The sequence below is a fragment of the Danio rerio genome, chromosome 21, assembly GCF_049306965.1.
Source record: "Danio rerio strain Tuebingen ecotype United States chromosome 21, GRCz12tu, whole genome shotgun sequence".
In the NCBI taxonomy this organism is placed as follows: domain Eukaryota; kingdom Metazoa; phylum Chordata; class Actinopteri; order Cypriniformes; family Danionidae; genus Danio; species Danio rerio.
In genome coordinates, this window is record NC_133196.1 from 165,001 (window position 1) to 180,000 (window position 15,000).

Consider the following 15,000-nt stretch of genomic DNA (forward strand, 5'->3'; position numbering starts at 1 on the left):
ACACAGTTCCCAGCAGGCATCGGGGCCCAGGCCTCGCCGGAGCCTTCGAGAGTCAGGAGCCCACACAGTTCCAGGCGCGACACCTGATATTCCTGCAGCTGCTGGGGAAGGTGAGCCTTCATCATCATCATCATCATCATCAGTACTGTGATTATAATAGGATGAAGGCGATACTCTGATGAAGAGTGGAGCAGGTACACAGACCTCTGATGATGTTACTGTGAGTGCAGTCGTGATGGAGCTGGACAGAGCAGAGGTCCGGCCTGTGCAGTGTTCCTGTTAGAGCAGCAGTACTGCAGTGCTTCAGCAGTTGGTGTTTCTGACGGTTCTGTCCTGCGATCATCCTGTAAAGCTGTTTCTCCCGTATTTCAGTCTTTCTCTGGAGGCTGGCAATAAACATCAGAGAGCTGATCATACACAACCCAGACTGCTGATCCACCAGGGGGCGCCGCTTGCTCTTCACTGCGGGTCTGTTCTGTGGTTTCGTTATGTTCAGGCATGAAAACAGTTATAATTAACTATAATAACAGCAGGATTCCCTTCCTCTCCATCACAGACAGCATCGCCCCTATACAGTCCTCTAATGCAGTATAGCGGTGCGTGACTGTCAGACACACTCCATAGAGATAAACAGACTCCCGAGCGGATTCTGCACACACCATGGGTTTTGGGTGTGTTTGAACAGACATATACACATAACAACAACAACAACAACAACATCTAAACATGTCGATCTTGGTGGATTTTCTTTTAAACGCAGCAGTTTTTGTCCTGAATGAGCATAACCAGTTGGGAAATCAGTGGAACATGTTCAGACGTGAGCATTTGTTTAGAGGAACACATTATTCCCCCCGCTGCTCTATAATCAGACTGACTGAGCTCGACACTGAAGAAAAGCTTGATGAGATCTGATAACTGGACGTCATTTCTTTATAATAGCTATTGAATGTTGATAAGCTGAACTTTAATTTATTAGCTTTTATTGATTTAATCCCGTGTACAGAATAATTGAGCGTATAACTGACCATTTCAGCTGCTTATTAACAGTGAACCCGCTGCAGGTCTTCATGGGGGGTTGGGGTGGAGTGGTGTATTAACATCCCCATGTTAACATGACAATCACATGTGCTGCTGATATGACGAACACCCACTGTTCACCGGAGGAAACTCAGCGAATGGTGATGTGATGACGTTAATCAAACCGTCTGCTATATTAGTGTGAATCAGGAGCATTCAGGAAGCAGCTGCTTCATCACATCAGTGTCTTCCTCAGACTGAGGGAATCGCTCCATCGCTGATGTCCATGTCAACACCGTCACCGTGCTGATGGGTTGATTCAGCTCATGTGCTCCTCTGTCTGCAGGGTAATTTCGGCAGTGTGGAGAAGTGCCGCTATGACCCGCTGCAGGATAACACCGGTGAGGTCGTGGCGGTGAAGAAGCTTCAGCACAGCACGGCGGAGCACCTGCGCGACTTCGAGCGCGAGATCGAGATCCTGCGGTCGCTGCAGCACGAGAACATCGTGCGCTATAAGGGCGTGTGTTACAGCGCAGGTGAGTGTGTGTGTGTGTGTGTTCTGACCGACCGCAGCACATGTCCACAGTGGCGCACACACCTCACCGCTCTCCCTCTGTCTGCAGGACGCAACAACCTGCGGCTGGTGATGGAGTTCCTCCCGTTCGGCAGCCTGCGAGACTACCTGAGCAAGAACAGGGAACGCTTCGACCACAGCAAACTGCTGCTGTACGCCTCGCAGATCTGCAAGGTGCTCTCACACACACACACACACACACACACACACCTGGAGAACACCCTGTCTCAGTGCAGGGCGATATACTCAACTTTCAGTTCATCCTGTCACTCGCCTGAGAGATCACCAATATATGAAACTACGACACTCACTCATTCATCCTCCTTCAGCTTAGTCCCTTTATTAATCAAGGGTCGCCACAGCGGAATGAACCACCAACTATTCCAGCATATGTTTTACACAGCAGATGCCCTTCCAGCTGCAACCCAGTACTGGGAAACACTACACACTACGGCCAGTGTAGTTGATCAGTTCCCCTATAGCGCATGTGTTTGGACTGTGGGGGAAACCGGAGCACCCGGAGGAAACCCACACCAACACGGGGAGAACATGCAAACTCCACACAGAAACACCAACTGACCCAGCCGAGACTCAAACCAGAGACCTTCTTGCTGTGAGGCCACTGAGCAACAATTCTAATTCTTGTCTAGTCTAATTCTTAATTTACATGCGGCACAACCCTACTCTGCGGAGTGTGTAACGTGTGTGTGTGTGTGTGTTCAGGGCATGGACTATCTGGCAGAGAAGCGTTACGTTCATCGGGATCTGGCCACGCGCAACATCCTGGTGGAGAGCGAGTTTCGGGTGAAGATCGGAGACTTCGGCCTGACTAAAGTTCTCCCTCAGGATAAGGAGTATTACACAGTGCGAGAGCCCGGAGAAAGCCCCATATTCTGGTGAGGACATTCACACACGCGCCCGGCCGAAGCGGAGACATGAAAGATCACAAATTCTGAGTGCACTCGGCCAAGCGCAGGAATTTCTTCAATTAAGGCTCGTACACACCGTTTTCGTTTGAGTTTATCGTCGGCGTTTTACCAGACGTTTTTCCGTATACAAACTTAAGCGCTTTTCACTGGCGTCAAGCTGAAGAGGAAGCAAAATCACTCATTGGTGTTAGACGGCGCTACACAACTTTAAGCATTTAAAACCCGCTTATAGCACAGAAGAGGAGGAGGAGGAGGAGAGGAAGTTCACACGCTTGTTACTGGAGTTTCATGGATGGGTGAAGCAGCAGCTCCAGCTCTAGCGATGAGGAAATGATTATCGTTCAGCAGTGTTATCAGCAGCTGCACGCTCATATCGCCTCTGGGCATCTTCTTCAGTGTGCGCTCGCATTGACAGTTTTGCGCTTGAGCGCCTCCAAGTGCCGTTTACTGTAACTTCAGCAGCTCCGTGCACGTGAACAGAAGTGCTGATCTGATTGGTGGAGAAGGTTTTGAAGCAGCGCGTCAAATAAAAAAACCAGCGTGAGGCGTTTCTTTTTAAATGACGCTTTAGCGCCTGGCGTTTTGCGCATTGGTGTGCACGATCACATTGACGCCTTTTATTTAGTCAGGAGGCGTTTAACGTTGACGGAAAACGCGAGCAAAAAACGTCTCGGTGTGCATCGGCCTTTATTTATAGTTTAAATATCAATAAATAATAGTAATATTGTTAGACTCTTTACATTCAGCTACATGGAAAATCCCCACAAGGCACTAAAATAGCCAGCTTTTATAGACAGTAAAGTTTTATTGGCAGTGAGCGAGTCGATCATCAGTTTAGCAGTGTTGGGAGCGCTATTGCTAACAGCAGGAGGGACTACACCACGTGAAAACGTCCTTTCAGCACATTATTTGAGCTGATCATGGCTTTCTGCGTTTGCTTTTCCGGTGAGCAGGTGTGGTTCCTGCATAGACGAGTACACTCGTGCGTAATATCCAGACAGCTGAATGTTGAGTGTTGTCATCTGTAACTGCAGCTGGTCTGCTGTAATCAGAACTCAGTGTTTGCATGCTGCATTAGAATGAATGGGTGTCATAGCGCAGCGCTCTCCGCGTGCAGTGTGAAAGCGGTGTATGCTCAGTCACTGCGTGTTCTTGTCTGTTTGTGATGAAGGTATGCGCCGGAGTCTCTGACCGAGAGTAAGTTCAGCGTGGCGTCAGACGTCTGGAGTTTCGGAGTCGTCCTCTATGAACTGTTCACCTACAGTGAGAAGAGCTGCAGTCCTCCAGCGGTGAGTGTCGCGCCGTCTCGTCTGTACGCTCAGTGATGATCAATTCTCCTGATGCTGTGCTGTGTTCAGGTGTTCATGGAGCAGATGGGTGAGGATAAACAGGGTCAGATGATCGTCTATCACCTGATCGACCTGCTGAAGCGGAACTACCGGCTGCCCGCTCCAGATGGGTGTCCAGCAGAGGTACAGACCCGCCGCTAGCTAATAACTGAGCTTTAAAAACAGACAAGATCCCGAAGCACAAAAACACCCAGATCACGACTAAAGCGAGTCAAGGGATCGGGCCGTTTCAAGCCTGAATCTGCATCTGATTCACCATGTTGCAAACACACCAATCACACAACGCCTAGTGGACACACAGTGCAACTGCGCTGCGGCTGTCCTGAGTTTAAATCCTAATAATGTTCGTTATTCATGACTGAAATAACACGGTAATGCTCTGTTTAAGAAAGCGAACCACCAATAAAACAAGAAGACGACGTCAGACTGACGCTACAACACACATTACAATTCAAAACCCAAATCTTAAATGACTGTCGTTCCCTCACCCTGGATTTAAACTGAACATGTCGGTCAGGAACAGCAGTCACTCCCCCAAATCATGAGTATTCGATGATACAGCATGGGTTATGGTTCCTCAGTTCACCTAAATGTTTCTGTTGAAGCCGTTTCAGAGCAATACCTAAAAATGACCACTAGGCGGGTTTCAAAGCCAACATTTGCTTCAACTGTTTGTTTTTCACGAAGCCTCGCTCTGTTGAAGACGTCAGCTATGGTCAGCTGTCCATGCACGAGGATAAAGCAGATATAAACAGATAAATAAATCAAATATAAAGAGAACAAACGCTTGCGGTAATATCTGAATTAGTTGTGCTCTTCAAGTTGTCCTGGGTATTTTCTGAGCTTTAAAGTATATTTATAGTGCAATGCTAATTTACCCTAGCCCTTACCAGCACGATTAATCAGCACGATTTCTTCTTCATTCAGTGATATTAAACTATGTCTGCTCACAAATAAAATAGTGATTTTAAGCACTCGACTGCTGCTCTGAGGTGAACTCAGAGTTAAAGCACATCAGTGTTTGTAAACAGCCTCAACATCACACTACTGCAATAATGATAATAAATCAGTGCTCAGATCAGTTATTATAGCTTTTATTGTTGTTATAATAACACAATTCTGTTATTGTGGGCTGAATATTTACCAGTATATCGCAAATGATCAAACATCGTCCACCGCTAATTCATATCACAGAAAACTAAATATTGCAATGTCTGATTTCCCAATCTCGTGCGGCCCTAATTTGACACATGAACAACATGACCTGTCAAGGAAACACTATGTAAAGTGTGTGTGTGTGTGTGTGTGTGTGTGTGTGTGTGTGTGTGCTTCAGATCCATGCGCTGATGAAGCAGTGCTGGGCCCCGGAGCCGGCCGATCGCCCCCTGTTCAGAGACCTCGCTCGCACAGTCGAGGACATCCAGGACAGCCAGAGCGGCTGACGGAGGACACGCCAGAGACACGCATGTGCACACGCTTACATATCAAAACCCACATGTAATCTGAGTGAGGAGGACTTATTCAGCGACTGCATGAGGATCTGTCTGTGTGGGAAACGACTAGGAATGATAAACAGCAGTAAACAACAATCCACTCCAGCTACAGACATGTGTTTATACAATAATTAACATTAATGATGAGAGAACACCCGCACACAACATGAAGAGGAGCTTTACAGCGATAAATCAATCAGTGGAGGTGAATGAGCTCAAAGCGCCGCTCTCATGAGGATAATAAGATCAGCACAGACGCAGAGGGCACTGGCTTACTGCTAAAGCTGGGAAATGATCAAACATCAGAGGGTTTTCTGTCTAATATATATATATATATATATATATATATAGAGAGAGAGAGAGAGAGAGAGAGAGATGGTGCATTACATATTTGTATTTTTTTCTTAATAATTTCTCAAAGTTTGAGTCAGGTGGAGCTGAACTGTGGATGATCAGAGATGTGAGACTGAAGCGTTCTGCTGTAAACAGTGTTCAATTAACCTCACATCAGCACCTGCTGAACATCTCCATTATAGATGCCTTCACTCTCATCATTTCTGCTGTGTTTATTTGCGTTCAAGCCTGTTTTAAAAAGAGATTTTACAGATTTTAATCGCTCGCTCTCCTCTGGATCTGCTGCTTTACTGGATTTCCCCTCTGCTGCTGTGAATGATTGTGTTGGTGTTATCTGATGCTGGATCTTTACTGCAAAGAAGACGAAGTGATGTCTGAGTTTCATTAAGATCAAGTGTATAGAGCCATTGTGCATTTAATAAAAGTGTTTATATTTTGGTCAGTGTGTGTGTGTGTGTGTGTGTGTTGATGTTTGTGCTGTTCACACAGGTGAGGATGTCCTGGAATATTGACAGAAAGCTCTGTTCATTCACACATCCTCTCCTCAACACCGGTCAGTTCTGACATCTTAACCAGTAATGAGCTCTAGACAGCACTCGTGTATTGTACATGTAGATCAGTCTTTCTCCTAATGCTTTCGCTTTTATTTAAAGCTTTGGCATTCATTCAGCTGCTTTTGTCCCAGAGACTGACCAAATAACTACAATAATCCGCTAATGCTAACGCTACCGTATGACGAAAACAGCTTCGTTTACACATCTGACACTCAAATGCTGATGGATATCGAGAACAACATCGATGGAGAGAGATGGAGGAACACTTTGGCATGTGGAGGTGTATATTTGAGTGTGTTCTGCAGCTTCTGAGATACTTTTTAAAGGAAAGACCCCCGGTGTTGGACACTCAGACCTGACTCACAGGAGCGCTCCTGCACATGCACGAGCTGGCGGGTAAACTCAGCGGTTTATCAGCATTTTATCGATTATTTCTTCCACAGTTGCCACTAAGAGGGAGCATGGAAACTTTATCTGACTAACAAGCAGAAGCAAAATGTGTCTGGAGAAGGATTTTAAAGCGTTTTTTTCATAAACAGCGCGGACATCAGTGTGCTCTGTGTGTGAAGGCGCGCTCTCCGGTAACTGTCCGCCCGCGCGCAGTGGCCGCTGCCCAATGAAAACAGCGCCATTCAGGTGTTTGCTGTGAACACGCTGTCGGTTTTAAGAAGTTTTGTCTTTTGTCTCCTTAATTTGTCTTCAGATGCAGGAACATTTAAAACTTACAGTCTCTCAGCCGCCACGCCGAAAACACGCCGATATTTACGTATTTGCTCATTTGCATATTATTATTCCAATGACGCGACGTCAATCATGTGACGTAAGGAGTTATCTGATGCTTATAAATTGTTTTCGACAACTTAAAAAAGGGTTAAAATATGTATAAATGTTGAGGTGGAATAAATAAATGTGTTTTAGAAATGCGGCGCAGTGATCGAGTGTGAACTGAACCGAATCTCAGTTCGACTCTACACACTGACTCTTGAACAGGTTCACACCGGTTTACGCGGTTGTTGCTCGATTGGACACGGTAGAATTATTTATATTATTTATAGAATTATTTATATTATTTATTACATTTCCCATGAGTTGTATTTTATTAACGTCTACCTAAACCCAAGCCTCAATATAAAACAGTATTTTACTGAGTATTATTTATGTTATTTAATAAATTACCCAGTAAATTGTATTTATTGAAAGACCCTAAACTCATCTCAGTCCTGTACAAATATTCAATGTTGTTGTACAGTTTCATAAAATGCTGACGCGTATCTGATCTAGACTTGACCGGTTTACACCATTCACCAAGTCGCAAAGGCTGAACACACCGAGTCTCAGCGGAGGAATCTGTAATATAGACAGCAGCAGCAGCAGCACACCTTCACCTGTCAGTCTCAACACTACACTACATCAACCGCAGTGTCAGATTTATTTACAGGCCTGTAGAAAACAACAGAAAACCAACACATACAGAACATAGATAAGAGCATAAACACCACACGACCTCCACACAGATGAACACAGAGGAGCTGCTGTCTTCACCAGGACACACACGACATCACGACTGTCATCTTAATAAACTACTATACAGCAGATCTCCACTCTCAAACTGCTGCTCTTCTGCTGTGGAGACGCCTGAACAGCCCTTTACCAGTCAAACCACACAGGAGGCCTTTATTCATGAGTGAGTGTGTGTGTGTGTGTGTGTGTGTGTGTGTGTGTGTGTGTGTGTGTGTGTGTGTGTGTGTGTGTGTGTGTGTGTGTGTGTGTGTGTGGGTGTGTGTGTGTGTGTGTGTGTGTGTGTGTGTGTGTGTGTGTGTGTGTGTGTGTGTGTGGGTGTGTGTGTGTGGGTGTGTGTGGGTGTGTGTGTGTGTGTGTGTGTGTGTAAGCACGAGTCGTGAGTTGCCGCAGGTGTTTATTGATAATAAATAAATAAATAAATATATGAGTGTAGCTCTGTCTGTCTGTCTGTCAGTCCGTCCTCAGCACAGCCGGCCGATGTCGTTTTTGGTGCAGCCCTGATTGCAGCACATTCCCGCCAAACCCACCGAGAAGTTCCTCTTCCTGCGGTCGGGGCGGGGCCACGCGGGGCCCGAGGAGGAGGAGGAGAGCGTCTGCAGCCACGCCCTCAGCCCGATCTGTGGAGCCTTGACCCGGGCCCCCGCCAGCAGCTGCAGAACCCCGGAGAGAGACCATCGATGAGAACCAGGAGAACTGGCATCAGGAGAACCGACTTCAGGAGAACCGGCTCCATCCAGAGGGTCCTGCTGGGGGTCCAGCCACACCTCACCTGCACACACACACAGAGACATTGTTTGGTCAGTAGTGCTGATCAGTAATACGGGATACCTGCAGCTCAGGTTATTGTGGAGCTGCACGCAGGTCTCCTCTGAAATCTCTCCAACATGACAGAGCTCTCCTGCAGCTTCAGGACACATGATGAATGAATGAACAGCCGTGATGATGATGATGATGATGATGATGATGATGATGATGATGATGTCTGAGCTACTCTCCTGTTACTGACAGATTCCCTGTTCTGGATTCTGCATGTTCTGGTAAATCTGCTGTTTTGAACACAATACTGAAGTGATGTATGGTAAAGTTTATCAGCTATACTACAGTAACAGAGGTCAGCTAGTGAGTGCTGTGCAGGTAAAGCTCACTCCTCTGACCTCTAAAGGTGCTCTAGCGACAGACTATAGAGGATATGGACTTTGGCCACCTTGGTAAAGCAACCGACTCCCATGTGGAAGGAAGCCAGTTTGATGCCAGCTCGGAGCGGGTTGGGTGGCGCAGTGCTGGCGGGGTTACACTGCATTAAATGCTTTTCTAGCTTTTTTCCTCTAATTTTTTTGTCTTGTTTCGAGTCCAAATACCTCACAATTCTAAAATCAAGAAGCATTTTCTAGACAAGTAAAACACATTGTCTTGTTTTGAGAAATAATAAGCAAAATGAAGTCAGTTTTTCCTTAAACAAGCAAAATAATCTGCCAATGGAGGAAGCAGAATAATCAAGTGTCAAAAGGAAAAACAAGATTATTTTGCTGACCCCATTGGCAGATTAAAATAAGACAATAAGTTTTGCTTGTGTAGAAAATTCTTCTTGATTTAAGAATTGTGAGATATTTGGACTCGAAACAAAACACAAAGTTTAAGTAAGAAAAGCATTTACTGCAGTGCACACACACACACACACACACACACACACACACACACACACACACACACACACACACACACACACACACACACACACACACACACACACACAGTAAACAAAATCTGTAATTTTACAGTTTATTTCCGGCAAAAACTAAAATAACGGCTGTTAAATTACAGAAATTTACTGTAAAATAGCAGACATTATATGACAGAAACCTGCTGCAATGTACATTTCTGTAATTCAACCTGTTATTTTACAGTCTGTAATTTTAGCTGGAAATAAACTACAGATTTTATTGTTTACAGTGCAGTCACTGATGATGATGGTCTACTGTAATAGTTATTATAGTCTACAGCTGTGGAAAACTACAGTACTGGGTCAGCTGTTTATCTGTACACTCATTTAAAAGGTGCATGGTGGAACAGATAATGCTGCTGGAGGATCAGGTGTGTGTCTTTGTAAGAGTTGTACATTATATGTTGCAGAACAGAGCTCTTATGATGCTGTTCTGGTACAACTGAACTGAAGATACACACCTGTTCTCATAAGAAGGTGCACTGTAAAACAAAATCTGTACATTTATGGTTTATTTCCAGCAGATGGATTAAAATAACAGTAAAATTACGGTAAAATAACAGAGGTTAAATTACAGAGATTTATCAGACATTTAAATGTAAGAAATGTTCTGTAACGTCTGTAATTTTACAGTATAAATGTTCTGTAATGTCCATAATTTTACAGTAAACTTTTGTAATGTCCATAATTTTACAACAAATGTTTTGTAATGTCCATAATTTTACAGTAAATGTCTGTAATGTCCATAATTTTACAGTAAATGTCTGTAATGTCTGTAATTTTACAGTAAATGTCTGTAATGTAACGGCTGTGATTCTACACTTTTATTCCAGCACCCCAGCGGCCAGAAATCAACTGTACATTTACGGGGAAATTCTACAGTGTACATAAGTGTCGGACAACTCCTTCTTCTTTACAGTATCTCTGAAAATAAACATGACTGGAAAGGCAAAGTGATTTATGAATAATTGTCCATATTAAAACATGAATCATCATATAAAAGCAGATAAAGAAACTTATAAAAGTTCATTATTAAGTTCTGTAAATAAAAACAACTGATAAAACAAAACTGTCAGCATTATAAACTAACATGTAGGGCATTTTAATAAACATTTGGTGGCTATTTTCTGATAAACACAGTTTCATTATTGATATCTGCACCGTGTGGCGTTTGCTCTCCGCACATGAGAAGGCAACAGTCCAGCATGTGCAGTGTTTGTGAAGCTCATCAGACATTTGCATCTCTCATCACAATATGCATAATTATATTTCTACTTTTAAATTAAGTCAATTAAATCCACTTTTAAGTGAGTTCAAAGGTATTGTGTGAAAATTAGAGAAGTGTAATACTGCAGATGTGAGATCGTGTTTCTGTGATGATTGTGTGGAAAGTGTTGTAAATGTTCAGATAAAACAGCTCTTTTGATTGATGTTGAAGCATTTTTTATTCTTTATTGTAAATGGAGAAGCTGCATTCACACAGTTTTAAAACAGTTTATAAATGTACTCGATGTTTCATATTTGCTGGAAATAAAGTGACGCATTTTGGATGTAGTAAAATGCCTTTAAATAGTTGTTGAAGAACACATTTGTCAGTGTTATATGGCCGCTGTAGAATCACCACAGCAGACTGATTGCAGTGCCCCTCCTAAAATCACCTCATCTTACTAAAAACCCCACATGATTGCAGTACAGTAAGTGGCTCAGACACACGGCAGGGTCACTGCACATCACATTGTGTGTGTGTGTGTGTGTGTGTGTGTATATGCAGTAATAGAGCACTCTCACAGTTAAGGGTGCGACTGGGATGTGCCGAATGTGCACTTGTGGAGTGTTGCTGAACACATCTAGTGTGCTGTATTTGTAGTGTGCTGTATAGAGTGTGTAGTACGTACCGCTCGGTGTGTCCGCTCTCCGCCACCGGGAGCCGCCGCAGGTGAAGATCACCGCCCGGATGAACTCGCGGCCGCACAGCTTCACTCCGAAGTCTCTGGGAAGATCCGCGGACACGCACACACACAGCCCGAACACACTCACACACACCAGCAGCAGCGCAGGACACACGCGGAACATGATGATGAGTTACCGGAGGAAACACCGAGGAACCGGAGCTGCGCTGAGTCTGAGGAGTCCATCAGTCCAGCGAGACTTTATACTCACACACACACTGACGTCACACACACTTACTTTTCTCACACAAAGAAACTCAGACACACACACACACCTTCTCTCTCTCTTTGACGTCACACACACACACACACACACACACACACACACACACACACACACACACACACGCACGCACGCACGCACGCACGCACGCACACACGCACACACACACACACACACACACACACACACTTCAGCCGGATCGTGTGTGTGAGTTCAGTCCTGCAGCTGATGTTGAACACTGGATCATTACACACTCTCACTGCTGAATGAACACACAGAGCTCGGTGGTCTGCTGTAGGGGTCTTCTTCTCCAAAAGTGGACATTTCTGCAGTTATCGGCCTGATTTCTGTTTAATTATGAGGTTTAAGGACATAAAGATGTTTAATGTTTAAATGTTTAAAGAAATGTGAATAACCATTTTTAAATTTAATTAACCATTTAATTAATTTATCACATCATGAATCATTAGATTTAATTTAAAACATCAAGTGTAGTCTAGTGTTAAGATAATACATTCTGCCATGTTATTTATGAAACCATGGCAAGAGCTGGTGTGTGTCAACATGTGAGTGGGTCTCTATTCGTCTTTAAGGGTGTCTGCGGGGTCTTTACAGTATTAAAAGTTGATGAATCAATTATGAGGAAAGTCTTAATCCTGTTTCTTCCAGGTCTTCAATTGTGTTCAAGCGTTGTCTGAAGTGTTTGACTCAAAAAAGCATCAATATATGTATTTTCCTCCTAATATTAACAATGCTCGATCCACACGCCTGGTTCAGGCTGGGCTGTGTCCGCCAAGCTCATTCTCCCAGGTGAGGTCACGTTAATAGGGTATATGCTGAAGCATGCTAACAGGACTTTTAATTTGCCAGTCACCTGGGTTAAGCGCTTCCGGTCAACTGTAAACTGGCGCGTTTAAGGTCTGATTTCTTTATAAATCAGCGATCTCCACTGGCTGAGTGATATCTGATATAAAGTGGGTCTCAGATTGTAGAAGAAGCAGTGCCGTACATCACATTCCCCCCGCCATGTCTGTATTGACCTTATTGTGAAATGCGGAAGTGCGGCTGTTTTAGCGATTGTTTAAGAACTTCTGATTGAGTCGCCTATTGGAGAAATGACTATTAATAATAAACGGCAGAAAACGGTCAAACTACTCGCTCTACAAACAAATGTTTGCATGACTACACAGACCAAGTAGAATAACAAGTAAATCAGTTTGCAACATCAAACAGTGAAACGAGCCGTTTTTAATGTCTAAAATGAATGGAGGTGAATGAGAGCGGAAGTCTCGAGTAAAAAGATTCGGATGGCAGCGCCCGCTCATGCGTGGAGAATAAGGTGAATAATATGAGCGTTTACTTTACCCCAGTATATTCAGTGGAGCTTCTGCGCTAGCTCACCGATTCTGACAGGTGCGTGTGAGTAAACGGCTTTTATCTCGTTTAATGCTTGAGCAACTAAATGATGCAGAGGTCTATCTAAATGAATGTATTTTAATAACATTACAACATCGACGCTGTAAAACAAACCATATAAATTGGAAAAAACTCGCAATAACAGCTGGCCGGAAGTTTATCAGTATGGGGAAAACACTTGGCATATACCCTATTATGACAAACGCAGGAAGGTGATGTGACACTCTCCACGTCCCAGGCTCTGTCAGAGTTCTGTCCCAGATTTGCACTGGCATACAGCATGTGGGCCTTACATGGCCCGGGTTTGGCAGAGGTAGAACATAGATATATACACTAGATATCGCATAGGGACCCTGAGCATACGTCTATAGCGCCGCCACATTGGTACAGTGCTCCCAGGACAAATGTCATTCAACTGCACTAGCCAAGACAGTGTTATTACGTGAAGATGCGGGACTTTAGTGCTGTCTACGGGTGTAGTAACGAGCAAACAAAGAAAACAAAGCACAAAGGCAGAACATTTCATAGGTAATATTAAGTTTTCTTCTGTTTTTGTATGTTCTGAACTTTTGTGCTAATCAGGTAACGTTATTGATGATAACAGTCTCTTACTGCATTCACCATACGGCAAAGCAGCTCCAACTCGCACTAAACACTCGGCTTATGCTAGTTTTGTTGAATAAAATCAGCAAACAATGCAAAAGAAATATGACAACGAGATGCTGCGCTGCCAGAAACTTGTATTATTGTCGGCTAGCGTTAGTGAAAGAGTCGTTCGGGGGATTCATTCACAAACGAATCGCTCCCTCCGTCAGTATGAGGAGTGAAAGCAGGAGAGGAGCTGTGTTTCAGGACATGATCAGATCAGATTTAACAGGGAGGGTGAATAGTACATTTCCACACACACAAACACAAGCTTTCTGTCAGGAATGCCCGTGCGGTCACTGATCCATCAATGTAGAAAAGTGATGTCAAATTATAGTTTTCATATTTAGAAAAAAAAATTACATACTAACATCCAGGAAAACTCCCGATCACAGATATATGTGTGTATGTGCATATCTCTGGCTTTGCATGGCCACAGTCCTCCACTGTACCTTGGTCCCGCATTCATTTCAAAGGAGCGCTACCCTGTACCAAGATGGCGGCGCTATTGACGCATTCCGTCCAATAGACAACAACAGGCCAGGCGACATCTAATGTATATATCTATGGAGGTAGAAGAGATTGTCTTTAAAGTGAAACAGAAAACTTGGGCTAGGTGTAAAATGCAGTATTTGGCCCAAATGTTAATAATTGACAGGCGGGCTGTTTCAGTTTGGCCCATCTTGACCCACATTCAAACACATCTACATTATTTTCTAATAAAGAAAAATTTGGATTCTACCAGTATGTTCGCTTTGAGAAAAGCACACGCACACTCATTCTGAGAGTTCTCCAGGAGAAATGAGGAAACTGAACACAGATGCGTCTCAAATATGCGACACTCCCGGGAAAAACAGGAGTGTTGGCCGGTACGGTTTGGACTGTGGGGGAAACCGGAGCACCTGGAGGAAACCCACGCCAACACAAGGAGAACATGCAAACTCCACACAGAAACACCAACTGACCCAGCCCATTATAACTTCACACAATCACTAAAATGTCCCCATAAGTCTGTGTGTGTTCTGGTTAGGGTCGCCACTGGGATATAAAGAGATGAACACACACACTCTGACCTCACATGCACACACGCACGTACACGCACAGACACTCTTGGGAGTAGCGTGTTGTGAGGCAAGAGCTCTGTTGTTCTTGCGTTCACTGCTCTGCTGATGTTTCTGTAATGTTATTTGTGCATCAGTGACGCACAGCAGTAGTAAGCAGACATTATTCATCTGGATTATGTATATTATTATTAA

General features: G+C 44.1%; 2 protein-coding genes and 1 long non-coding RNA gene across 5 annotated transcripts in view; 1 reads left to right on the forward strand and 2 right to left on the reverse strand.

The window, feature by feature from the left end:
• Nucleotides 1-6,158, forward strand: part of jak2a (Janus kinase 2a) — a 19,942-nt gene extending 13,784 nt beyond the window's left edge. For 2 of the 3 annotated variants that reach the window (XM_009295057.5, XM_073934237.1), the window contains 7 exons: nt 1-110; nt 1,364-1,553; nt 1,641-1,765; nt 2,315-2,487; nt 3,692-3,809; nt 3,879-3,992; nt 5,204-6,158. The exon at nt 1-110 is cut by the window's left edge and continues 24 nt beyond it. In XM_009295057.5, coding sequence (XP_009293332.1) covers nt 1-110; nt 1,364-1,553; nt 1,641-1,765; nt 2,315-2,487; nt 3,692-3,809; nt 3,879-3,992; nt 5,204-5,311 — 938 coding nt within the window. In that variant the 3' untranslated portion in view covers nt 5,312-6,158. 3 annotated transcript variants of the gene reach the window in all.
• Nucleotides 6,159-8,216: 2,058 nt separating this feature from the next.
• Nucleotides 8,217-11,637, reverse strand: rln1 (relaxin 1). The gene is given in 2 exon segments (NM_001278834.1): nt 8,217-8,560; nt 11,407-11,637. Coding segments are annotated over 2 exon segments (486 nt in total). The 5' UTR covers nt 11,585-11,637; the 3' UTR covers nt 8,217-8,252.
• Nucleotides 8,253-11,584, reverse strand: rln (relaxin). Its single transcript, NR_036628.1, has one exon. It is a non-coding gene; the product is annotated as a relaxin (long non-coding RNA).
• Nucleotides 11,638-15,000: the final 3,363 nt, after the last annotated feature.